This window comes from Coregonus clupeaformis, unplaced genomic scaffold (genome assembly GCF_020615455.1).
Source record: "Coregonus clupeaformis isolate EN_2021a unplaced genomic scaffold, ASM2061545v1 scaf0295, whole genome shotgun sequence".
Taxonomy (NCBI): domain Eukaryota; kingdom Metazoa; phylum Chordata; class Actinopteri; order Salmoniformes; family Salmonidae; genus Coregonus; species Coregonus clupeaformis.
Window position 1 is genome coordinate 81,159 of NW_025533750.1, and position 25,860 is coordinate 107,018.

The window sequence follows — 25,860 nt, forward strand, 5'->3', positions numbered from 1 at the left end:
TCCCTCTCGCTCTCTCCCTCCCCCTCTCTCGCTCTCTCCCTCTCGCTCTCTCCCTCCCCCTCTCTCTTCCCTTCTCTCTCTCTCCCGCTCTCTCTCCCTCTCTCTCTCTCCCCCTCCCTCTCCCTCTCTCCCCCCCCTCCCCCTCTCTCTCTCTCGCCCTCCCTCTCTCTCTCTCCCTCCCCCTCTCTCCCGCTCTCCCTCCCCCTCTCTCCCTCTCTCTCGCTCTCCCTCCCTCTCCCCCCTCTCTCCCGCTCTCCCTCCCTCCCCCTCTCTCTCCCGCTCTCTCTCTCCCTCCCCCTCTCTCCTGTCTCTCTCCCTCCCTCTCTCTCTCTCCCTCCCCCTCCCTCCCCCTCTCCCTCCCTCTCTCTCCCTCTCTCTCTCTCCCCCATCTCTCTCTCCCCCTCGCTCTCTCACCCCCTCCCTCTCCCTCTCTTCCCTCGCTCTCTCTCCCTCCCTCCCCTCTCTCTCTCTCTCCCTCCCCCTCTCTCGCTCTCCTCCTCCCCCTCTCTCTCCCGCTCTCTCTCTCCCTCCCCCTCTCTCCCGCTCTCTCCCTCCCTCTCTCTCTCTCCCTCCCCCTCTCTCCCGCTCTCCCTCCCTCTCTCTCCCTCTCTCTCTCTCCCCCTCTCTCTCTCCCCTCGCTCTCTCACCCCCTCCCTCTCCCTCTCTCCCCCTCCCTCTCCCTCTCTCCCCCTCCCTCCCCCTCTCTCTCTCTCCCCCTCCCTCCCCCTCTCTCTCTCCCCCCCTCCCTCCCCCTCTCTCTCTCTCCCTCCCTCCCCCTCTCTCTCTCTCCCCCTCCCTCTCCCTCTCTCCCCCTCCCTCCCCCTCTCTCTCCCTCCCTCCCCTCTCTCTCCCTCCCTCCCCCTCTCCCGCTCTCCCTCCCTCCCCCTCTCCCTCCCTCTCCCTCCCTCCCCTCTCCCTCCCTCCCCTCTCTCTCTCTCTCCCTCCCCTCTCTCCCGCTCTCCCTCCCCCCTCTCTCTCTCTCCCTCCCCCTCTCTCCCGCTCTCCCTCCCTCCCCCTCTCCCTCCCCCTCTCTCCCGCTCTCCCTCCCTCTCCCTCCCTCCCCCTCCCTCCCTCTCCCTCCCTCTCCCTCCCTCCCCCTCTCCCTCCCTCCCCCTCTCTCCCGCTCTCCCTCCTCCCGCTCTCCCTCCCTCCCCCTCTCCGCTCTCCCTCCCTCCCCCTCTCCCGCTCTCCCTCCCTCCCCCCTCTCCCGCTCTCCCTCCCTCCCCCTCTCTCTCCGCTCTCTCTCTCCCTCCCCCTCTCTCCCGCTCTCTCCCTCCCTCTCTCTCTCCCTCCCCCTCTCTCCCGCTCTCTCCTCCCTCTCTCTCCCTCCCCCTCTCTCCCGCTCTCCCTCCCTCTCTCCCCCCTCTCTCTCTCCCCCTCGCTCTCTCACCCCCTCTATCTCATCTCTAGGAGGAATGAAGCCGTAAGCAGGCCTCACTCCTGGCATGCCACCAAGTTCAACGAAAGCCAATCAGAGACTACCAAAACTCAGTCTCCACCCCTACCAGTCTGGCAGAGCAGATATGATGCAAGGTAACCCATTCAGGCCCTACACATGCCCGCAACATTCAGGCCCTACACATGCCCGCGACATTCAGGCCCTACACATGCCCGCGACATTCAGGCCCTACACATGCCCGCGACATTCAGGCCCTACACATGCCCGCGACATTCAGGCCCTACACATGCCCGCGACATTCAGGCCCTACACATGCCCGCGACATTCAGGCCCTACACATGCCCGCGACATTCAGGCCCCTACACATGCCCGCGACATTCAGGCCCTACACATGCCCGCGACATTCAGGCCCTACACATGCCCGCGACATTCAGGCCCCACACATGCCCGCGACATTCAGGCCCTACACATGCCCGCGACATTCAGGCCCTACACATGCCCGCGACATTCAGGCCCTACACATGCCCGCGACATTCAGGCCCTACACATGCCCGCGACATTCAGGCCCTACACATGCCCGCGACATTCAGGCCCTACACATGCCCGCGACATTCAGGCCCTACACATGCCCGCGACATTCAGGCCCTACACATGCCCGCGACATTCAGGCCCTACACATGCCCGCGACATTCAGGCCCTACACATGCCCGCGACATTCAGGCCCTACACATGCCCGCGACATTCAGGCCCTACTCTACCCAGGCCCGATTGTTTCTGCCAAATTTAAGGCCGAAATCAGAAAATCTATTAGCTGCTTCTGTCTGTCACTTTCTTCCTTCGCGCAGCTCGCTCTGCATGCAGTCTGCTCATGGCGGCTCTGGGTCTGTGAGTATCCATAGCAACGGCTCCGCTTGGGCTGCTCTGCTCAATGAAGACCATTAGAGAGAGAAGTTAGCTGTGAACTACTTTTCATCTCTCTAAACTCAGACAAAACCCAAGGAACATTATTATTTTCTGTTAAACAATCTCTCCTGTCTTATATTTGACCAGGTTGAAGCACTTCTGACACCATGTTATGATCTTAGTCAGATATGACTGTACTGTGCAGCAGAGCACGAGCAAATGGCTCAGCTTCAAAATGTTAGTGATACCCGAGCCCTGCCGTACCCTAGTTATGGATGAAAAATAAAACCGGCCCTACCCGGCCCTAACCCCGATGTATAATGTCGGGGCCCGTCGGGCTCGGTCGGGGAGCAGAGCTCTAATCAGGCTCCGTGATCTGATACGTTTTACTGGGACTACTTTCCACTGGCCCACAACTTCAGGCTGTTGTTTCACAATGAGGCCAATAGTTATTCTGTAGGTCAATGCACTATGGACCTTTTTCACCGTTATTATACTGAGTTGTCCATACAAAGTGCATCAAATATTGTCAGTTTGTGTAGATCAGGGTTCTTCAATTCCGGTCCTGGAGGTTCCGAAACACCTCTGTTTTTCATCCTCTCCTTCTAATCAGGGGCTAATTCAGACCTGGGACACCAGGTGAGTGCAATTAACTACCAGGTAGAAATAAAAATCAGAAGTGTTTCGGCCCTCCAGGACCGGAATTGAAGGACCCTGGTGTAGATAGTAGAATGTTGAGCTGGCTTGTAGAGGTTTTCTTGGGTCTAAAAAGTTGGACCCGATCAGGACCCGAGAACAATCAGACCCAAACCTGAATGGACCCGATGACAACCAGACCTAGACCCGACCCGTACCATAACGGGTCAGGGTCTAGACAAGATCCAATTGGGCTCGAGGGACAAAAAAATGAATGTTTATCAGCGAAGTTGCTCTTCTGGTTAACAAATATATCTTTATATGTTGGCTAGGCCTTCTATAAGTCAATAAATGCACCTTATTAGCATAAAATATGCTATAGGCTATGCAGAGCCGTGGTCAGGTCCAATCAGGTCCAATCAGGTCCAATCAGGTCTATCAACTGTAGTTACAAAGACCTGATGACCATCCAACAGGACCTGACCCGGACCAGAGAGAAAAGTTCGAATTTTGGACGGGTCGGGTCTTGGGTATTGGGGTTGGGGTGGACCCGTGAAGACCTCTAACCTCTATAGCATAATGTAGGGCAACGGGCCTTTCAGGTTCTGTCCCAAATGGTACCCTATTCCTTACATATAGTGCACCACTTTCGACCAGACTCTGGTTAACAGTAGTGCACTGTATGGTGAATAGGGTGTGATTTGGGACAGAAGCCATATCTCCAAGCTAACAGCCCTCCTCCCCAGCTCATCTACGAACCTCTCCTCGTCCGGCTGGGACCAGAACCAGACCAACCTACGGCGAGTATCAGACCAGTTCAGCTCTCTGGGCAGCATGGACAGTCTAGACGTCTCCCACCACCCCTACCCCCCTGGACACCTGTCCCCAGGACACCTCACCCCGGTCAAGTCCAACACCAGCACAGAGCACCTGGGAGGGGGCAAGAGAGACTCAGCATACAGCTCCTTTTCCACCAGCTCTGGTACCCCCGACTACATCCTCTCTAAGAGCAATGCTGCCTCCACAGAGAACATGCTGTATGAGGTGAGCCAGTGGGAATCACGTGACAGCCCCAGGACAGAGGAGCAGACAGGGCCAGGCTCTTCCCACTCCTCCAGCTCTGCTAGGGCTAGCTGCGGTCCTGTCTGGCACGTTCCTGACAAGAAGAAGACCTCCGCTCCCTCTCCTCCTCCCCCACCGCCCGTACGCAGTGACAGCTTCGCTGCTACCAAGTCCCATGAAAAGGGTCTGGTTCTAGCCTATCCAGATGGACCTGGTGCTCACACCCAGCCCAAGTCCCATGAGAAGGGTCTGGTTCTAGCCTATCCAGATGGACCTGGTGCTCACACCCAGCCCATGGCCCATGGTAAAGGACTGAACAAAGGGATGGACTCTGATAACTCACAGCGCACCAATGACGCTCGGCGTAGCCATCACAACCTAGCCTCCAAGAACAACATGGTCCCTCCTTACATTTCACCAGAGAACTGTCATCAGAACCAGGTGAACTGTAACAAGCTGTACTCTCTATCCAGTAGTGATGTCAGGTTGGGGCAGCCTACCGACCTGCCCTGCCACCAGAGACAGCACAGTAATGAGAGCTCTCTCTACTCCCACCCCAGGACCTCATCTGTCCCCAAACAGCAGAACGCCAGCGGCTTCTACAGCAGCATGCAAGAGCTACCCACCAACTACAATACCCAGAACACCCAGCTCTACAGCCTGTGCCCAGACAGCACTGGAGACAGCCGGTACTACTGTGTGACGGCCAGACAGCCTGGTCAACCGGTCACTCAGGCCCAGCTGGTCAAGACTGACGAATGGAGGGGTGGAGTGGGCAGAGAGGAGGGTGTGGAGGGTGGAGGAGATAGGAAGTCACTCACTCCCCAGGGGTCAGGGGTTACCAAGGCTAAGTACCAGCCACCTCCACCGCTCAACAACGACAGTAAGGGATATAGCAAACAGGATGACGGCTTCCGCCTCAAACAGCCAGCTACCATTTCTCCCTCTGCTGTATTGGACTCCTGTAGAGCCCAGCCCAGCGCTGAGGAGCAGCCAGGCCTGAAGAGGAACGGCAGCCAGACTGCAGAGCCCCACGATATGAGTTACCCCCCTAGAAGGCAGTCTCTGCAGCCCCTCCAGCAGGACACCATACACCGTCAAGAGATGCTGCCAGACCGCTCTACCACCAGACCCAGTCAAATCTGCCCTCAGACCACCAGCGGCCTCAGCAACTCAGGCCTCAGACCCAGAGACTGTTCCAGTCAGGAGACTGTAGATCTCTCCAGTAAACAGTGCAGGAGGAACGACCGGTTCGCCACCACCCTGAGGAATGAGATCCAGATGAGACGCGCCCAGCTGCAGAAGAGTGAGAGCGCTGCCTCCCTGAGTGGACCCTGTGAGGCGGAGGAGGACCATGAGGTGCCGGAGGTCTGGCGGCCCAAAAATACCACCTCTTCTTCAGATGGCTCCTTCACTTCCACCTATAAGGACCATCTGAAGGAGGCGCAGGCCCGCGTGCTGAAGGCCACCTCCTTTAGGAGGAGAGACCTGGAGCCTGTCCTTCTGGAGCACCCTGGGGCGGAGGCAGGGTCCCTGCCTGTCTACCCCTCCTCTGGCCTGGGGAGGAGAGACAACTTTAACCCCCTGTCCAGCCTCTCTGAGGGCCTCCCAGCCAGGTCTGGCTCTGCCCAGAGTCAGGTGACCCGTATCGGAGGTAGGAAGCGTTTCACCACGGAGAAGAAGGTCCGGTGTTTCTCTGAGCCAGACAAAATCAACGAGGTGGGGGTGGAGGAGGAGCTGACCCTCCCTGAGGCTGCGGGCTCCTTGCTGAACCGACGCTCCACCGCCAGACCTGCCTTCACCAGATCACTCCCGAAAACTGCCCTGCCAGGCCCTGTCGAGGACTGTGGAGAGGGCAAGGAGAGATCCAGGGGTGATTCTAACATGTCCAGCAGCAGGAAGGAACCGAGGGAGACCAGGACTAGAGCTACCCCAGAGGGGGGTCAGGGACAGGACCACAGACAGCAGGCCCTCCTGGAGCTCCAGAGACTGGGGACCTTCGCTGAGTACGAGGCCACCTGGAACACCCAGAAGAAAGCAGCTGGGACCAGAGGCTCAGGACGCCCTCTCTCTGCTGATAACTTCCTGGATCCTGGAGGAGATGACCGGACCAAACCAGCCCCAGTCCACGAGAGGTCCCGATCCTCACCCTCCGCTGACTTCTATGACAAGGTGAGATCCTGGCAGTGTCTGACATGGCATCCTATTGTCTTTGTAGTGCACTGCTTTTGACAAGGGCCCGTAGATCTCTAAACTGAGTCATTGTGCTGGTTCAAATGTTCCTGCGTGTTATGACTTTACTCTCAGTACAACATCTCTATGAGGAGGAGCTCTCTGCTCCACTGAAGAACTTACAATCACACCTGACAAGGCCAATGAAAAACATGCCTCGCTGGAAGCTCTGCCTTCCACAGGTGGTAACGCTGAGGCTCGGATTCATTCCTTAGATTTTTCGCTCTTCACCTTGAGCTAAGCAGAACGATTCGCACTACTAAAAATACATTTGGAACGTGATAAGAAAAGGACTAGGGTGGACTATCATAGGCTAGGTTGAAGAATGATATCTTAGGCTAGGTTGAAGAGTGATATCTTAGGCTAGGTTGAAGAATGATATCTTAGGCTAGGTTGAAGAGTGATATCATAGGCTAGGTTGAGGAGTGATATCTTAGGCTAGGTTGAGGAGTGATATCTTAGGCTAGGTTGAAGAGTGATATCATAGGCTAGGTTGAGGAGTGATATCTTAGGCTAGGTTGAGGAGTGATATCTTAGGCTAGGTTGAGGAGTGATATCATAGGCTAGATTGAAGAGTGATATCTTAGGCTAGGTTGAGGAGTGATATCATAGGCTAGGTTGAGGAGTGATATCTTAGGCTAGGTTGAAGAATGATATCTTATGCTAGGTTGAGGAGTGATATCACAGGCTAGGTTGAAGAGTGATATCTTAGGCTAGGTTGAGGAGTGATATCACAGGTTGAAGAGTGATATCTTAGGCTAGGTTGAGGAGTGACATCATAGGCTAGGTTGAAGAATGATATCTTAGGCTAGGTTGAGGAGTGATATCATAGGCTAGGTTAAGGAGTGATATCTTAGGCTAGATTGAGGAGTGATATCATAGGCTAGGTTGAAGAGTGACATCTTAGGCTAGATTGAGGAGTGATATCATAGGCTAGGTTGAAGAGTGATATCATAGGCTAGGTTGAAGAGTGATATCTTAGGCTAGGTTGAGGAGTGATATCATATGCTAGGTTGAAGAGTGATATCATAGGCTAGGTTGAAGAGTGATATCTTAGGCTAGGTTGAGGAGTGATATCATATGCTAGGTTGAAGAGTGATATCATAGGCTAGGTTGAAGAGTGATATCTTAGGCTAGGTTGAGGAGTGATATCATATGCTAGGTTGAAGAGTGATATCATAGGCTAGGTTGATGAGGAGTGATATCTTAGGCTAGGTTGATGAGGAGTGATATCTTAGGCTAGGTTGATGAGGAGTGATATCTTAGGCTAGGTTGAAGAGTGATATCATAGGCTAGGTTGAAGAGTGATATCTTAGGCTAGGTTGAGGAGTGACATCTTAGGCTAGGTTGAGGAGTGACATCTTAGGCTAGGTTGAGGAGTGACATCTTAGGCTAGGTTGAGGAGTGATATCTTAGGCTAGGTTGAGGAGTGACATCTTAGGCTAGGTTGAAGAATGACATCTTAGGCTAGGTTGAGGAGTGATATCTTAGGCTAGGTTGATGAGGAGTGATATCATAGGCTAGGTTGGAGTGATATCATAGGCTAGGTTGATGAGTGATATCATAGGCTAGGTTGAAGAGTGATATCTTAGGCTAGGTTGAGGAGTGATATCATAGGCTAGGTTGAGGAGTTACATCTTAGGCTAGGTTGAGGAGTTACATCTTAGGCTAGGTTGAGGAGTGACATCTTAGGCTAGGTTGAAGAATGATATCTTAGGCTAGGTTGAGGAGTGATATCTTAGGCTAGGTTGAGGAGTGATATCTTAGGCTAGGTTGAGGAGTGATATCTTAGGCTAGGTTGAGGAGTGATATCTTAGGCTAGGTTGATGAGGAGTGATATCATAGGCTAGGTTGGAGTGATATCATAGGCTAGGTTGATGAGTGATATCATAGGCTAGGTTGAAGAGTGATATCTTAGGCTAGGTTGAGGAGTGATATCATAGGCTAGGTTGAGGAGTTACATCTTAGGCTAGGTTGAGGAGTGACATCTTAGGCTAGGTTGAAGAATGATATCTTAGGCTAGGTTGAGGAGTGATATCTTAGGCTAGGTTGAGGAGTGATATCTTAGGCTAGGTTGAGGAGTGATATCTTAGGCTAGGTTGAGGAGTGATATCTTAGGCTAGGTTGAGGAGTGATATCTTAGGCTAGGTTGAGGAGTGATATCTTAGGCTAGGTTGAGGAGTGATATCTTAGGCTAGGTTGAGGAGTGATATCTTAGGCTAGGTTGAGGAGTGATATCTTAGGCTAGGTTGAGGAGTGATATCTTAGGCTAGGTTGAGGAGTGACATCTTAGGCTAGGTTGAGGAGTGACATCTTAGGCTAGGTTGAGGAGTGACATCATAGGCTAGGTTGAGGAGTGACATCATAGGCTAGGTTGAGGAGTGACATCATAGGCTAGGTTGAGGAGTGACATCTTAGGCTAGGTTGAGGAGTGATATCATAGCCTAGGTTGAGGAGTGATATCATAGGCTAGGTTGAGGAGTGACATCTTAGGCTAGGTTGAGGAGTGATATCTTAGGCTAGGTTGAGGAGTGATATCATAGGCTAGGTTGAGGAGTGATATCTTAGGCTAGGTTGAAGAGTGATATCTTAGGCTAGGTTGAAGAGTGATATCATAGGCTAGGTTGAGGAGTGATATCATAGGCTAGGTTGAGGAGTGATATCTTAGGCTAGGTTGAAGAGTGATATCTTAGGCTAGGTTGAAGAGTGATATCATAGGCTAGGTTGAGGAGTGTTATCATAGGCTAGGTTTAGGAGTGATATCTTAGGCTAGGTTGAGGAGTGACATCTTAGGCTAGGTTGAGGAGTGACATCTTAGGCTAGGTTGAAGAGTGATATCATAGGCTAGGTTGAGGAGCGATATCATAGGCTAGGTTTAGGAGTGACATCTTAGGCTAGGTTGAGGAGTGATATCTTAGGCTAGGTTGAGGAGTGATATCTTAGGCTAGGTTGAGGAGTGATATCTTAGGCTAGGTTGAGGAGTGATATCTTAGGCTAGGTTGAGGAGTGATATCATAGGCTAGGTTGAGGAGTGATATCATAGGCTAGGTTGAGGAGTGATATCTTAGGCTAGGTTGAGGAGTGATATCATAGGCTAGGTTGAGGAGTGATATCATAGGCTAGGTTGAGGAGTGACATCTTAGGCTAGGTTGAGGAGTGATATCTTAGGCTGAGGAGTGACACTGGTGCATCTGTAAGAATGCAGGAATGATGGTTGAAGACGAGGTTTCCAGTTCTGGTTATTTATTAACCAACTAAAAGGTCAGAGCACAAGGACTCAGGAGCACATGGGGTGGGTCAGATGAAGATATGGAATGGCTTATAAAGCTGATAAGGTTGTGTGTGTTGTGGTTCTGGAGCAAACCTGACTGACCATAACTAGTAACAGGAGTACATGAAGTAGGTTATACTATGTAGCTAGACAACAATACACAAGCTAGGATAAGGATAGGATAAGAGGATATAATGCCACAGGAGCTGCACTAAGCCAGTGCAAACAACTACTTGGACAGGTTACAATATTACAATGAAGGCTCTTACTCTAGTCAGCACAACACAACGCCCCATGCCACTATAAACGCTGAACAAACAATGAGGTAAAACAAGCTGCTTAAATAGGAAGGAAGAGAAATGGGGATTATCAGAGGTCAGGTGTGGTGAGTTGGGACGAGAGGGGCTTGTCCAGAGGGTAATTAGGGAATGGGTGAGATGGCCTGACCCTTCAGAAAAACGCGAGACTATCAAACTGTCCCATTGTGGTGGACGTTGCTCTCCCCTTTGGACGTCCAGTTTCTGTTTTCTTCGTTTTTTACCTACAAACCAATTCGTTATTCTTTGTGTTGTTGCTTAATGCCGGGTGTACACTACACAACTTTAAAAACCTGACATCGCTGAGCCTCACATTAAACAACCGTCTTTCCAACGTAGTGAAGAACGATCTGGCACAGATGTGGCGGTCACATGATTAGGTTGTTAACGTAGCTAGAACGAGATGTGGGGGTCACACGCTGTCTCGCAAAATAATGTGATGGTGTGATTAGATTGTTAACGTAGCTAGAATGAGATGTGGCTCAAAGCAGCCTCATAAACGTTTTCAATCAGACATTCACGCTTGCCATACTGTTGAAACAACGTCATCATCTCACTGGCTTCTTTTCTGGCAAGCTCTCATTGGCTATTGCTGATCACCGTTCTCAAAACTTGTCGTTGCACATCTCACACTACAAGACCATTGCAGATTTTGTGCCGATAAAATCAAAGGTTTGAAAATATCAGGACGTCTGGGTCTGCTCAAAGACTGGATCGCTAGCCCTCAGATTGCGTCTCTGACCCTCTCACATTAAACGAGCTTCGGTGACGGCCGCGCACCCAGAGTAGGCAACGACATGGGGATTTTGTTGCCGATCTCAAAAACTTGTCAGGGACAGCTAAATCGGGGCCAAAATCATGTAGTGTACAGCCGGCTTAACCTGGCTATAGTAATGAGTAAGATGGCTAACGCAACCGTGCCCCCGGTCATGCTGTTCCACCATATCACCCAAAGATACAACCGGTCATGCTGTTCCACCATATCACCCAAAGATACTCATGTTTGTTGTCTTGTATGTCTTGCTTGGTGTGTGCTCAGGCTGCCATCACTCCAACCAGTTGGCGTGTGCATTGTCACCGGCTGCTTGGTGTTTCCAATAGTGACCATCCTCTCCGGGAGGCCTGTACCCCAGCTAAGTCGGAGTTGCAGAACGCGGGGATTTAGGTCTTTGCTCAAATGTCTCGTTTAGCCTTGGCTTTGAAGCGGTGCTACCTGTTAGATAGACTTTCTTCGGCTGGCTATGTGCTGATCAAGCTTGGCTACTAGCTTAGCGTAGACCTCATGGCTAACGTCAGCTAGCATACATAACTACCAGCAAATGAAGCTACTAGCTTTCCCCCGGTGTTGTGGCAACCCCACCCCTATTTCCATTCTCTTGGAGTTGTAGGGAGTGGATGAAGCGGGTCGTGTGTGTGTGGTAGCACCCCCAGTGAGGAAGCAGCCCCCGGTAGCACCCCCAGTGAGGAAGCAGCCCCCGGTAGCACCCCCAGTGAGGAAGCAGCCCCGGTAGCACCCCAGTGAGGAAGCAGCCCCGGTAGCACCCCCAGTGAGGAAGCAGCCCCGGTAGCACCCCAGTGAGGAAGCAGCCCCGGTAGCACCCCCAGTGAGGAAGCAGCCCGGTAGCACCCCCAGTGAGGAAGCAGCCCCGGTAGCACCCCAGTGAGGAAGCAGCCCCCGGTAGCACCCCCAGTGAGGAAGCAGCCCCCGGTAGCACCCCAGTGAGGAAGCAGCCCCCGGTAGCACCCCCAGTGAGGAAGCAGCCCCCGGTAGCACCCCCAGTGAGGAAGCAGCCCCCGGTAGCACCCCCAGTGAGGAAGCAGCCCCCGGTAGCACCCCCAGTGAGGAAGCAGCCCCCGGTAGCACCCCCAGTGAGGAAGCAGCCCCCGGTAGCACCCCCAGTGAGGAAGCAGCCCCCGGTAGCACCCCCAGTGAGGAAGCAGCCCCCCCAGTGAGGAAGCAGCCCCCGGTAGCACCCCCAGTGAGGAAGTAGCCCCCGGTAGCACCCCCAGTGAGGAAGCAGCCCCCCCAGTGAGGAAGCAGCCCCCCAGTGAGGAAGCAGCCCCCCAGTGAGGAAGCAGCCCCGGTAGCACCCCCAGTGAGGAAGCAGCCCCCGGTAGCACCCCCAGTGAGGAAGCAGCCCCCCAGTGAGGAAGCAGCCCCCGGTAGCACCCCCAGTGAGGAAGCAGCCCCCGGTAGCACCCCCAGTGAGGAAGCAGCCCCCCAGTGAGGAAGCAGCCCCCGGTAGCACCCCCAGTGAGGAAGCAGCCCCGGTAGCACCCCCAGTGAGGAAGCAGCCCCGGTAGCACCCCCAGTGAGGAAGCAGCCCCGGTAGCACCCCCCAGTGAGGAAGCAGCCCCCGTTAGCACCCCCCAGTGAGGAAGCAGCCCCCGGTAGCACCCCCAGTGAGGAAGCAGCACCCCCAGTGAGGAAGCAGCCCCCGGTAGCACCCCCAGTGAGGAAGCAGCCCCCGGTAGCACTCCCAGTGAGGAAGCAGCCCCCGGTAGCACCCCAGTGAGGAAGCAGCCCCGGTAGCACCCCCAGTGAGGAAGCAGCCCCCGGTAGCACCCCCAGTGAGGAAGCAGCCCCCCAGTGAGGAAGCAGCACTCCCAGTGAGGAAGCAGCCCCGGTAGCACCCCCAGTGAGGAAGCAGCCCCGGTAGCACCCCCAGTGAGGAAGCAGCCCCGGTAGCACCCCCAGTGAGGAAGCAGCCCCGGTAGCACCCCCAGTGAGGAAGCAGCCCCGGTAGCACCCCCAGTGAGGAAGCAGCCCCGGTAGCACCCCCAGTGAGGAAGCAGCCCCCGTAGCACCCCCAGTGAGGAAGCAGCCCCGGTAGCCCCCCAGTGAGGAAGCAGCCCCGGTAGCACCCCCCAGTGAGGAAGCAGCCCCGGTAGCACCCCCCAGTGAGGAAGCAGCCCCGGTAGCACCCCCAGTGAGGAAGCAGCACCCCCAGTGAGGAAGCAGCCCCCCCAGTGAGGAAGCAGCCCCCGGTAGCACCCCCAGTGAGGAAGCAGCCCCCGGTAGCACCCCCAGTGAGGAAGCAGCCCCCGGTAGCACCCCCAGTGAGGAAGCAGCCCCCCAGTGAGGAAGCAGCCCCGGAGTAGCACCCCAGTGAGGAAGCAGCCCCCGGTAGCACCCCCAGTGAGGAAGCAGCCCCGGTAGCACCCCCAGTGAGGAAGCAGCCCCGGTAGCACCCCCAGTGAGGAAGCAGCCCCGGTAGCACCCCCAGTGAGGAAGCAGCCCCCCAGTGAGGAAGAAGCAGCCCCCCAGTGAGGAAGCAGCCCCCGGTAGCACCCCCAGTGAGGAAGCAGCCCCCGGTAGCACCCCCCAGTGAGGAAGCAGCCCCCAGTGAGGAAGCAGCACCCCCAGTGAGGAAGCAGCCCCGGTAGCACCCCCAGTGAGGAAGCAGCCCCCGGTAGCACCCCCAGTGAGGAAGCAGCCCCCCAGTGAGGAAGCAGCACCCCCAGTGAGGAAGCAGCCCCGGTAGCACCCCCAGTGAGGAAGCAGCCCCCGGTAGCACCCCCAGTGAGGAAGCAGCCCCCCCAGTGAGGAAGCAGCACCCCCAGTGAGGAAGCAGCCCCCGGTAGCACCCCCAGTGAGGAAGCAGCCCCCGGTAGCACCCCCAGTGAGGAAGCAGCCCCCGGTAGCACCCCCAGTGAGGAAGCAGCCCCGGTAGCACCCCCAGTGAGGAAGCAGCCCCCGGTAGCACCCCCAGTGAGGAAGCAGCCCCCCAGTGAGGAAGCAGCCCCGGTAGCACCCCCAGTGAGGAAGCAGCCCCCGTAGCACCCCCAGTGAGGAAGCAGCCCCCAGTGAGGAAGCAGCCCCGGTAGCACCCCCAGTGAGGAAGCAGCCCCCGGTAGCACCCCCCAGTGAGGAAGCAGCCCCGGTAGCACCCCCAGTGAGGAAGCAGCACCCCCAGTGAGGAAGCAGCCCCCGGTAGCACCCCCAGTGAGGAAGCAGCCCCCGGTAGCACCCCCAGTGAGGAAGCAGCACCCCCAGTGAGGAAGCAGCCCCCGGTAGCACCCCCAGTGAGGAAGCAGCCCCGGTAGCACCCCCAGTGAGGAAGCAGCCCCGGTAGCACCCCCAGTGAGGAAGCAGCCCCCGGTAGCACCCCCAGTGAGGAAGTAGCCCCCCCAGTGAGGAAGCAGCCCCCGGTAGCACCCCCAGTGAGGAAGCAGCCCCCAGTGAGGAAGCAGCACCCCAGTGAGGAAGCAGCACCCCAGTGAGGAAGCAGCCCCGGTAGCACCCCCAGTGAGGAAGCAGCCCCCGGTAGCACGCCCAGTGAGGAAGCAGCCCCCCCAGTGAGGAAGCAGCCCCCGGTAGCACCCCCAGTGAGGAAGCAGCCCCCCCAGTGAGGAAGCAGCACCCCCAGTGAGGAAGCAGCACCCCCAGTGAGGAAGCAGCACCCCCAGTGAGGAAGCAGCCCCCGGTAGCACCCCCAGTGAGGAAGCAGCCCCGGTAGCACCCCCAGTGAGGAAGCAGCCCCCGGTAGCACCCCCAGTGAGGAAGCAGAGCCCCCGGGCATCTACCTTGGATAACCCCTGGAGCTTGTGGCACAGGTCTGAGTCGCCTCTGTTCCCTTCCAAAGAAACTTTACTGTCACAACACTGACCCCAACGGGGAGGAGAAAAGAGAGGGGGAGGATAATAGAGAGGGGGGAGGAGAAAAGAGAGGGTCCCCTGTATCCCAGTTGGTAGAGCATGGCGCTTGCAACGGCAGGGTTGTGGGTTCGTTTCCCACGGGGGGCCAGTATGAAAATGTATGCACTCACTACCTGTAAGTCGCTCTGGATAAGAGCGTCTGCTAAATGACTAAAATGTAAATGTAAAAGAGAGGGGAGGAGAAAGAGGACGTAAGGAATATGCTATTGAGATTCTCCCAAGCAGTCAACTGCAGTTAAAACTTCATCACCTTTGATCACATGATTTTTGTAAAGTTCATGCAGTTGACATGTAGGCGCAAGTTCTGACAATTTTTATCCCCAGAATGCAACACACTTTGAAAGGTGATGAGGACTTGACAAAAGAGATCCACTGGAACGCACCCATACTGTAGGTCCTGAGTTTAGGGCGGACACGGTAAAGCCAAACTTGAGTACTTTAGGGCGGACACGGTAAAGCCAAACTGAGTACTTTAGGGCGGACACGGTAAAGCCAAACTGAGTACTTTAGGGCGGACACGGTAAGCCAAACTGAGTAGGCGGACACGGTAAAGCCAAACTGAGTACTTTAGGGCGGACACGGTAAAGCCAAACTGAGTACTTTAGGGCGGACACGGTAAGCCAAACTGAGTACTTTAGGGCGGACACGGTAAGCCAAACTGAGTACTTGAGGGCGGACACGGTAAGCCAAACTGAGTACTTTAGGGCGGACACGGTAAAGCCAAACTGAGTACTTTAGGGCGGACACGGTAAGCCAAACTGAGTACTTTAGGGGCGGACACGGTAAGCCAAACTGAGTACTTGAGGGCGGACACGGTAAGCCAAACTGAGTACTTTAGGGCGGACACGGTAAAGCCAAACTGAGTACTTTAGGGCGGACACGGTAAAGCCAAACGGAGTACTTTAGGGCGGACACGGTAAAGCCAAACTGAGTACTTTAGGGCGGACACGGTAAGCCAAACTGAGTACTTTAGGGCGGACACGGTAAAGCCAAACTGAGTACTTTAGGGCGGACACGGTAAGCCAAACTGAGTACTTTAGGGCGGACACGGTAAGCCAAACTGAGTACTTTAGGGCGGACACGGTAAGCCAAACGGAGTACTTTAGGGCGGACACGGTAAGCCAAACGGAGTACTTTAGGGCGGACACGGTAAAGCCAAACTGAGTACTTTAGGGCGGACACGGTAAAGCCAAACTGAGTACTTTAGGGCGGACACGGTAAGCCAAACTGAGTAGGCGGACACGGTAAAGCCAAACTGAGTACTTTAGGGCGGACACGGTAAGCCAAACTGAGTACTTTAGGGCGGACACGGTAAGCCAAACTGAGTACTTGAGGGCGGACACGGTAAGCCAAACTGAGTACTTTAGGGCGGACACGGTAAAGCCAAACTGAGTACTTTAGGGCGGACACGGTAAAGCCAAACTGAGTACTTTAGGGCGGACACGGTAAGCCAAACTGAGTACTTTAGGGCGGACACGGTAAAGCCAAACTGAGTACTTTAGGGCGGACACGGTAAGCCAAACTGAGTACTTTAGAGCGGACACGGTAAAGCCAAACTGAGTACTTTAGGGCGGACACGGTAAGCCAAACTGAGTACTTTAGGGCGGACACGGTAAAGCCAAACTGAGTACTTTAGGGCGGACACGGTAAGCCAAACTGAGTACTTTAGGGCGGACACGGTAAAGCCAAACTGAGTACTTTAGGGCGGACACGGTAAGCCAAACTGAGTACTTTAGGGCGGACACGGTAAAGCCAAACTGAGTACTTTAGGGCGGACACGGTAAAGCCAAACTGAGTACTTTAGGGCGGACACGGTAAGCCAAACTGAGTACTTTAGGGCGGACACGGTAAAGCCAAACTGAGTACTTCAGCCGTTACATGAGCTCCCTGTACCAGTCTCTATTACCCCAATTCCTTGGTGGGTTAGATTCCCACGGGGGGCCAGTATGATAAATATAAAATAACGTATGCACTAACTGTAAGTCGCTCTGGATAAGAGCGTCTGCTAAATGACGTAAATGTAATGTAAATGTGTTCACAGGTTTAAAGGGGTATTTCTCCCCAGGGTGGGAGTAATAATACGAGCAACTCACTCTCTGTCCACAAGGGGGCACCACTCCCCCATAACTGGGACATTACTGGGATTCGTTGCTGATGCAGTCTGTAGTTCATAAAGAACCCAGATGGGGTCCATCTCCAACTAGGTGCTGTGGCACCGCTACCTATGACGCTTCCTCCGGTGATAACCTCCATGATCACGGGGTCCCCGGGTGATAACCTCCATGATCACGGGGTCCCCGGGTGATAACCTCCATGATCACGGGGTCCCCGGGTGATAATCTCCATGATCACGGGGTCCTCGGGTGATAACCTCCATGATCACGGGTTCCCCGGGTGATAACCTCCATGATCACGGGTTCCCCGGGTGATAACCTCCATGATCACGGGGTCCCCGGGTGATAACCTCCATGATCACGGGGTCCCCGGAGTCTATTTGTTGAATTTGTGCGTTCCAGTGCTGGGTGCCAGACGGCTACATCTTACCACCTAAGCGAGTGAAGCTTGTTGTGACAACAAGGCCAATCAGGGTACGTTACTGGTCGCCGGGGCCCAGAGTAGGCCAGGGTAGGCCATACCTTGGCACATAAACACAGTTGTTTCAACCCCAAGTTCCACGTGTTCACGGTGGTGAATGTGTTATCTCCCATATATGTGTGAGAGTTTCCCTCCATACCCCCAGACATTTTGTTGTCTAGCAGTCTGTCTCCGTCTCAACGCATTTCATTCCGGTGGGAATTAGATTCAGTTATGAATCGCACCTGTCTGATGATTCAGGTCTATCTATCCCTGTTCTGTTGGAGATGAGTCTCCACAGTAAAGGTTTTCCCTGGGGTCTATTTCTAATGGGTGTGTTCCAGTGCTGGGTGTTAGCCAGTCGCCTGGACGCATCTTACTACCTAAATAGAGTTCTTCAGTTCTTTCCTTCATGCCTACGGACCCTGGCTCTGTGGCAAGACCCTTTGTGATTGGCACAGGGTGCTCCCATGGGCGGGGTTGTATCCCGCTATAACGTTGGACGCACCCCTCCAGTGGGGAGCGTTGTACGAGGGCGGTTCAGTAAGTCGGTGGGTTGGTCCATATCTAATACCTGGAACGCCAGGTGGTGTTCTTGGCGCTCAGATGACAACGAGGGTCTCTCCTGGCATTGGCTTGCTCCCTCCTGTTGGACGGCAGGGTGCTCCCTCCTGTTGGACGGCAGGGTGCTCCCTCCTGTTGGACGGCAGGGTGCTCCCTCCTGTTGGACGGCAGGGTGCTCCCTCCTGTTGGACGGCAGGGTGCTCCCTCCTGTTGGACGGCAGGGTGCTCCCTCCTGACTCAGCCTCCACTGAGGAGGGTGGACCTGGAGAGTTTGTTGTTGTGAGGGAGTTCTGATTGGACATTTTGCACTGCTTTGGTGGAATTCTCCGCTCTCTCTAGCCTACATTCCTCTCTAATAATAATAATAATAATAATAATAATAATAATAATAATAATAGTAGTTCCTCTCTTGCGTTGTGTAGGCCTACAGTATTTAACATAGTAATAGGCAGGTTACTCTGGGTGTCAGTGTTGCAGGGACAGGAGAGGGTCGTTAGGCAGAGCTCAGTGTAGAGGGTCGTTAGGCAGAGCTCAGTGTAGAGGGTCGTTAGGCAGAGCTCAGTGTAGAGGGTCGTTGGAGAGGGTCGTTAGGCAGAGCTCAGAGTAGAGGGTCGTTAGGCAGAGCTCAGTATAGAGGGTCGTTAGGCAGAGATCAGTGGAGAGGGTCGTTAGGCAGAGATCAGTGGAGAGGGTCGTTAGGCAGAGCTCAGTGGAGAGGGTCGTTAGGCAGAGCTCAGTATAGAGGGTCGTTAGGCAGAGCTCAGTGGAGAGGGTCGGTAGGCAGAGCTCAGTGGAGAGGGTCGTTAGGGCAGAGCTCAGTGGAGAGGGTCGTAGGCAGAGCTCAGTGGAGAGGGTCGTTAGGCAGAGCTCAGTGGAGAGGGTCGTTAGGCAGAGCTCAGTGGAGAGGGTCGTTAGGCAGAGCTCAGTGGAGAGGGTCGTTAGGCAGAGCTCAGTGGAGAGGGTCGTAGGGGCAGAGCTCAGAGGAGAGGGTCGTAAGGCAGAGCTCAGTGTAGAGGGTCGTTAGGCAGAGCTCAGTGGAGAGGGTCGTAGGGCAGAGCTCAGTGGAGAGGGTCAGTTAGGCAGAGCTCAGTGGAGAGGGTCGTTAGGCAGAGCTCAGTGGAGAGGGTCGTTAGGCAGAGCTCAGTGGAGAGGGTCGTTAGGCAGAGCTCAGTGGAGAGGGTCGTTAGGCAGAGCTCAGTGGAGAGGGTCGTTGGGCAGAGCTCAGTGGAGAGGGTCGTTAGGCAGAGCTCAGTGGAGAGGGTCGTTAGGCAGAGCTCAGTGGAGAGGGTCGTTGGGCAGAGCTCAGTGGAGAGGGTCGTTGGGCAGAGCTCAGTGTAGAGGGTCGTTAGGCAGAGCTCAGTGGAGAGGGTCGTTAGGCAGAGCTCAGTGGAGAGGGTCGTTAGGCAGAGCTCAGTGGAGAGGGTCGTTAGGCAGAGCTCAGTATAGAGGGTCGTTAGGCAGAGCTCAGTATAGAGGGTCGTTAGGCAGAGCTCAGTGGGGAGGGTCGTTAGGCAGAGCTCAGTGGAGAGGGTCGTTAGGGCAGAGCTTAGTATAGAGGGTCGATAGGCAGAGCTCAGTATAGAGGGTCGTTAGGGCAGAGCTCAGTATAGAGGGTCGTTAGGCAGAGCTCAGTATAGAGGGTCGTTAGGCAGAGCTCAGTGGAGAGGGTCGTTAGGCAGAGCTCAGTGGAGAGGGTCGTTAGGCAGAGATCAGTGGAGAGGGTCGTTAGGCAGAGATCAGTGGAGAGGGTCGTTAGGCAGAGATCAGTGGAGAGGGTCGTTAGGCAGAGCTCAGTATAGAGGGTCGTTAGGCAGAGCTCAGTGGAGAGGGTCGTTAGGCAGAGATCAGTGGAGAGGGTCGTTAGGCAGAGATCAGTGGAGAGGGTCGTTAGGCAGAGCTCAGTGGAGAGGGTCGTTAGGCAGAGCTCAGTATAGAGGGTCGTTAGGCAGAGCTCAGTATAGAGGGTCGTTAGGCAGAGCTCAGTATAGAGGGTCGTTAGGCAGAGCTCAGTGGAGAGGGTCGTTAGGCAGAGATCAGTATAGAGGGTCGTTAGGCAGAGCTGAGTATAGAGGGTCGTTAGGCAGAGCTCAGTATAGAGGGTCGTTAGGCAGAGCTCAGTGGAGAGGGTCGATAGGGCAGAGCTCAGTGGAGAGGGTCAGTGAGGCAGAGCTCAGTATAGAGGGTCGTTAGGCAGAGCTCAGTATAGAGGGTCGTAGGCAGAGATCAGTGGAGAGGGTCGTTAGGGCAGAGATCAGTGGAGAGGGTCAGTTAGGCAGAGCTCAGTATAGAGGGTCAGTTAGGGCAGAGCTCAGTGGAGAGGGTCGTTAGGCAGAGCTCAGTATAGAGGGTCGTTAGGCAGAGCTCAGTGGAGAGGGTCGTTAGGCAGAGCTCAGTATAGAGGGTCGTTAGGCAGAGCTCAGTATAGAGGGTCGTTAGGCAGAGCTCAGTATAGAGGGTCGTTAGGCAGAGCTCAGTGGAGAGGGTCGTTAGGCAGAGCTCAGTGGAGAGGGTCGTTAGGCAGAGCTCAGTATAGAGGGTCGTTAGGCAGAGCTCAGTATAGAGGGTCGTTAGGGCAGAGCTCAGTATAGAGGGTCGTTAGGCAGAGCTCAGTGGAGAGGGTCGTTAGGCAGAGCTCAGTGGAGAGGGTCGTTAGGCAGAGCTCAGTATAGAGGGTCGTTAGGCAGAGCTCAGTATAGAGGGTCGTTAGGCAGAGATCAGTATAGAGGGTCGTTAGGCAGAGCTCAGTGTAGAGGGTCGTTAGGCAGAGATCAGTGGAGAGGGTCGTTAGGCAGAGCTCAGTGGAGAGGGTCGTTAGGCAGAGCTCAGTGGAGAGGGTCGTTAGGCAGAGCTCAGTGGAGAGGGTCGTTAGGCAGAGCTCAGTATAGAGGGTCGTTAGGCAGAGCTCAGTGGAGAGGGTCGTTAGGCAGAGCTCAAGGTATTCCTAGTCGATCAACAAACATTTCTGGAGGAAAGCCGACGATAAAGCCTTGAGCTCTTTATATCATTGGTGTTGCTCTGTTGGCGGTAGGTGCAGTTGATTCAGAAGCCCTGTTGGCGGTAGGTGCAGTTGATTCAGAAGCCCTGTTGGCGGTAGGTGCAGTTGATTCAGAAGCCCTGTTGGCGGTAGGTGCAGTTGATTCAGAAGCCCTGTTGGCGGTAGGTGCAGTTGATTCAGAAGCCCTGTTGGCGGTAGGTGCAGTTGATTCAGAAGCCCTGTTGGCTGAAGGTGCAGTTGATTCAGAAGCCCTGTTGGCAGTTGATTCAGAAGCCCTGTTGGCGGTAGGTGCAGTTCATTCAGAAGCCCTGTTGGCGGGAGGTGCACTTGATTCAGAAGCCCTGTTGGCAGGAGGTGCACTTGATTCAGAAGCCCTGCACACCGGGTAGACAAAGTGTTCCCATTTTGAACCATTTCATTTGACCAGGAGATCTGTGGGTAAATAGAGTTCGCCTACTGCGCTGCCCAATCGGATAGCTCAAATCACAGTTCCTACAGCTTCCCCGGCCACAGCAAAGTTTGATACTAGCCTACGTGAGATTTCATAAACCATGACCACAGAGAGACTGTCAAAGAATACAGCAAAGAGCTGCTGTTTTTATGAGAGTTCATGTCTACGTTTTTATTCAACAATATTACAAAACATAAAACGTGCTTCTCTCTACTTCCACTAGCGCTCGCAGCTGCAATGAATGAGGAGCCGAGTGTACAGACAGCCCTGCGTTTTAAACAGACAGCCCTGCGTTTTAAACAGACAGCCCTGCGTTTTAAACAGACAGCCCTGCGTTTTAAACAGACAGCCCTGCGTTTTAAACAGACAGCCCTGCGTTTTAAACAGACAGCCCTGCGTTTTAAACAGACAGCCCTGCGTTTTAAACAGACAGCCCTGCGTTTTTAATATTATTAGCAGCTCGTCCTGTCTATTTTAATATCAAGGAATATTTAACTTTCTCTGGTCATAAGAACAACATGAATATATGCATGAGGCAGATGCGGTGCGACTCAAGGTTCGCCATCAGGTGGAAGACGGTGTCCCCTCTCTCTGGTCACCGGAGGAAAGGAAGGAGAGAGCAGACTTTCCCACCTGAAGATCACTGACATCATGATTTGAACTCTTTTTTTTTTCTCCAGCGTTCCCAGCATCATGACCATCAGATGCAGGTACCATCAGTCCAGTAAAAATAAAGTTATTTCAATTTATGCTCAGCTGTGCCTCGCAAGTGCAACACCGACTGATCTATTTAGTTATCAAAGCTGGAGTTTTTAAATATAATATGGTCTGAGAATAACTATACTGACCGGCCAGGCATATAGCCAATATGCTGTGATAATGTATTAGGTCTACTGCACAAACCTCATTGTTTTTGTTAGGTTCATGTTACATTTTTTAAGTCATGTTTAAAATAATCTGAGCAGTAGATCTCAGCTTGCTACAAAAGTGATCTTGACTCAGAAAAGGTTGGTGACCACTGGTTTAGTTTATTGGAATCTCCTTGGGTCAACTAAAGAATAAAGTGTGATCATGGTGGTCTGCCTTGGGCCCGTCAGGGAACAGTGTGATCATGGTGGTCTGCCTTGGGCCCTTCAGGGAACAGTGTGGTCATGGTGGTCTGCCTTGGGCCCGTCAGGGAACAGTGTGATCATGGTGGTCTGCCTTGGGCCCGTCAGGGAACAGTGTGGTCATGGTGGTCTGCCTTGGGCCCGTCAGGGAACAGTGTGGTCATGGTGGTCTGCCTTGGGCCCGTCAGGGAACAGTGTGATCATGGTGGTCTGCCTTGGGCCCGTCAGGGAACGGTAGTTTTAGTCATAATCCTACGTTCTGAAGTATAGAGGTGAAGTATGCAGTGGCGGCCCGTCATTCAGGGCAGAGCCCCACCTCTATTGAGCCCCACATCTTTGTTATTTTTTGTTTTTGGAGGGTTGCAAAAAAAAAAAGAAAGTTAATAAAGCCTCCATACAAACATGGTCTCTTTTTTGCTTTCTTGAGTAAGGCACCTATTTTATTTTAATTTAAGGCACCTCCAAAATGTAGGTGCTTCATCCTAGCTCAGTGCTCTCTGTGGTGGTGGGGCAGCCAGCGGAACATACGGAGCGTAGGGGTTGGTAATGTTCTCTAGTTGCGCCATGATTGGCTCAGTGTTCTGTCACTCATGGGGACACTATGTCACTGCCAAATCTAAGGGTAGAGCTAAAAAATTCAAGCCCCTTGGGTGCTTCCCTTGGGTAGTCCCGTGTAGCTCAGTTGGTAGAGCATGGCGCTTGCAACGCCAGGGTTGTGGGTTCGATTCCCACGGGGGACCAGTATGAAAATGTATGCACTCACTAACTGTAAGTCGCTCTGGATAAGAGCGTCTGCTAAATGACTAAAATGTCAAATGTAAAATGTGCTGCCATAGAGTTACATTAGAAGTGCCCATCCAAGAAGGCTCAAGGTCATTGGCCACAGATAAAATGACGTCAAATCACGTTATATCTACAGTATCTTTGATTGGACTGATCGTGTCAACATCATACTTTCAAAATCTTAGCTAGCAGTCATTAACATGAATCAAGTCGACAATCTACTGGCAAATCCTTTTTAATTCTTGTCATATGAAGAGAAATAGTGAAGAGAAATTATAGATAAAATGTATCGGTGCTCATCGGCCATTGGACATAAACATTACACAACAAGTTGGAAATCGCAAATTCCACAATGAGTGTTTTGGAAGGAATCAGTGGCTAACTGCAAGCGTTGCAAAGCAAACACTAGCCTGTTATTCAGTGGAGAGGATGTGTGGTCCAAGTCTGGGTTTAAGGGTCTCTTTTCCAAGCTTAAAAGGATAAACATTCAACATTGGCCATGATGTCAATCCAGCATGACTTCTGCCGCATTCAAAACAACTCGGAACTGGGAAATCTGACTTCAGTGAGTTCAAGACAACTGGGAACTCTGGGAAAAATGAGCTCAAAAATACGTTTTGAACGGTCATGCAACTCTGAATTGTAAGTCGGGAACTCTGGCCTCTTTCTAGAGCTGTTGTGTAGTAAGCTGTTAGTAGCCCATGTGCCTCACCCTAATAATGTGGTCCCTATCCCCCTCATAACTTAGCCTACTGTTCTGACTTGGTGGTGCACGTGTACCCTATAACCTGTTTTAGAGAAATGTAATCATGGAATATTGTAAGAGCTTTCATTGTCTGCTTATATGCCCCCTTTATTTATCCTACGGTTCTGACTTGGTGTACAGGGAGAACACTGTAAGAACGGCCCAGGTTCTGAATTATGTCGCTGTGCATTTCAAAAGTGCTGAACAAACAGTTATATCGACTACGTCCGTCTTAGACGGTTGAGCTAACATGTGCTAATGTGATTAGCATGACTGTTGTAAGTAACAGTAAACTTTCCAGGACATAGACATGTCTTATATGGGCAGAAAGCTTACATTCTTGTTAATCTAACTGCACTGTCCAATTTACAGTAGCTATTACAGTGAAAAAATACCATGCTATTGTTTGAGGAGAGTGCACAACAACAAAAAACTGGTTTGATACATTCACCTCTGAAGGTAAATAATGTACTTACATTCAGTAATCTTGCTCTGATTTTTCATCCTAAGGGTCCCAGAGATAAAATGTAGCATAGTTTTGTCTGATAAAATCAATTTTTATATTCAAATGTAGGAACTGGGTTCTACAGTTTGAACCCCTGCTGTCTCTGGCTCCACACCCACCCCACCCAGCCATCTAGATATGTGAAAGTTAGTGTATAAGCTAATGATCCATCATGTATGACATTCCTGGGAGTGTGTAAACTTACATTTTGTATTACCATATCATTTTTGTATGTTCTCTATAGTTATGTACTTGAAAATGTATCAATTGACCAATTCGGCATATTTGGACAGACTTGATACAAAATAGTCCAGTATTGCAATGCTTCACTAGATCAATCTGAAACGTTGCACACACACTGCTACCATCTAGTGGGCAAAATCTAAATTGCGCCTAAACTGCAATATTATATTGTGGCCTTTCTCTTGCATTTCAAAGATGATGGGGAAAAATGTAAAACAGAAAACGCATGTTTTTTTGTTTGTATTATCTTTTACCAGATCTAATGTGTTACATTCTCCTACAATAATGTCACATTTCCACAAACTTCAGACTGTATTCATACCCCTGGACAAACAGGGCCTTCAGAAATTATTTATACCCCTTGACTTATTTCACATTTTGTAGTGTTACAGCCTGAATTCAAAATGGATGATACCTCATAATGACAAAGTGAAAACATGGTCTTAGAAATTTTAGCAAATCTATTGAAAATGAAATACAGAAATATCTTATTTACATAAGTATTCACACCCCTGAGTCAATACTTTGTAGAAGCTCCTTTGGCAGCGATTTACAGCTGTGAGTCATTTTGGGTAAGTCTCTAAGAGCTTTGCACACCTGGATTGTACAATATTTCCCCATTTATTACTATTTTTAAAATGTTTCAATCTCTGTTAAGTTGGTTGCTGGTCATTGCTAGACAGCCATTTTCAAGTCTTGCCATAGAATTTCAAGTAGATTTAAGTCAAAACTGTAACTGGGGAACATTCAATGTAGTCTTGGAAGCAACTCCAGTGTATATATGGCCTAGTGTTTTAAGTTATTGTTTTGCTGAAAGGTGAATGTGTCTCCCAGTGTCTGGTGGAAAGCAGACTGAACCAGGGTTTCCTCTGAGATTTTGCCTGTGCTTAGCTCTATTCCGTTACTTTTTATCCTAAAAAACTCCCTAGTCCTTGACAAGCTTACCCACCATGCTTGAAAATATGAAGATTGACTCAGTGTTATGTTGGATTTGCCCCAAACGTAACACTTTGTATTTAGGACGTAAAGTAAAAAAAAAAATTGGCACATTTTTATTTAGCAGTTTTACTTTAGTATGCTTGTTTTGGAATATTTGTATTCTGTACAGTAGGGATCATCAACTAGATTCAGCCGCGGGCCGATTTCTTTTCTGGAGTGGAAGGTCGGGGAGCCAGAACATAATTACAAATAATTTGTAGACTGCAAATTGACCGCAAGAAGGCCAAACAGATATGTTTGACTAAAACATAATCATTTCAAACCTTGCAACCATTAAACTCTGTTTTAAAATCACCATTGGCCTCATGGTGAAATCCCTGAGTGGTTTCCTTCTTCTCCGGCAACTGAGTTAGGAAGGACGCCTGTATCTTTGTAGTGACTGGGTGTATTGATACACCATCCATAGTGTAATT

At 52.3% G+C, this 25,860-nt stretch overlaps 1 protein-coding gene across 1 annotated transcript in view; it reads left to right on the plus strand.

Moving 5' to 3' along the window:
• LOC121534196 (protein Shroom2-like) overlaps positions 1-25,860 on the plus strand; it is a 133,403-nt gene that overhangs the window by 71,814 nt on the left and 35,729 nt on the right. Inside the window, exons 5-6 of the mRNA XM_041840748.2 lie at positions 1,411-1,533; positions 3,685-6,172. Of these exons, the coding sequence (XP_041696682.2) occupies positions 1,411-1,533; positions 3,685-6,172 (2,611 nt within the window). The remainder of the gene's footprint in view (positions 1-1,410; positions 1,534-3,684; positions 6,173-25,860) is intronic.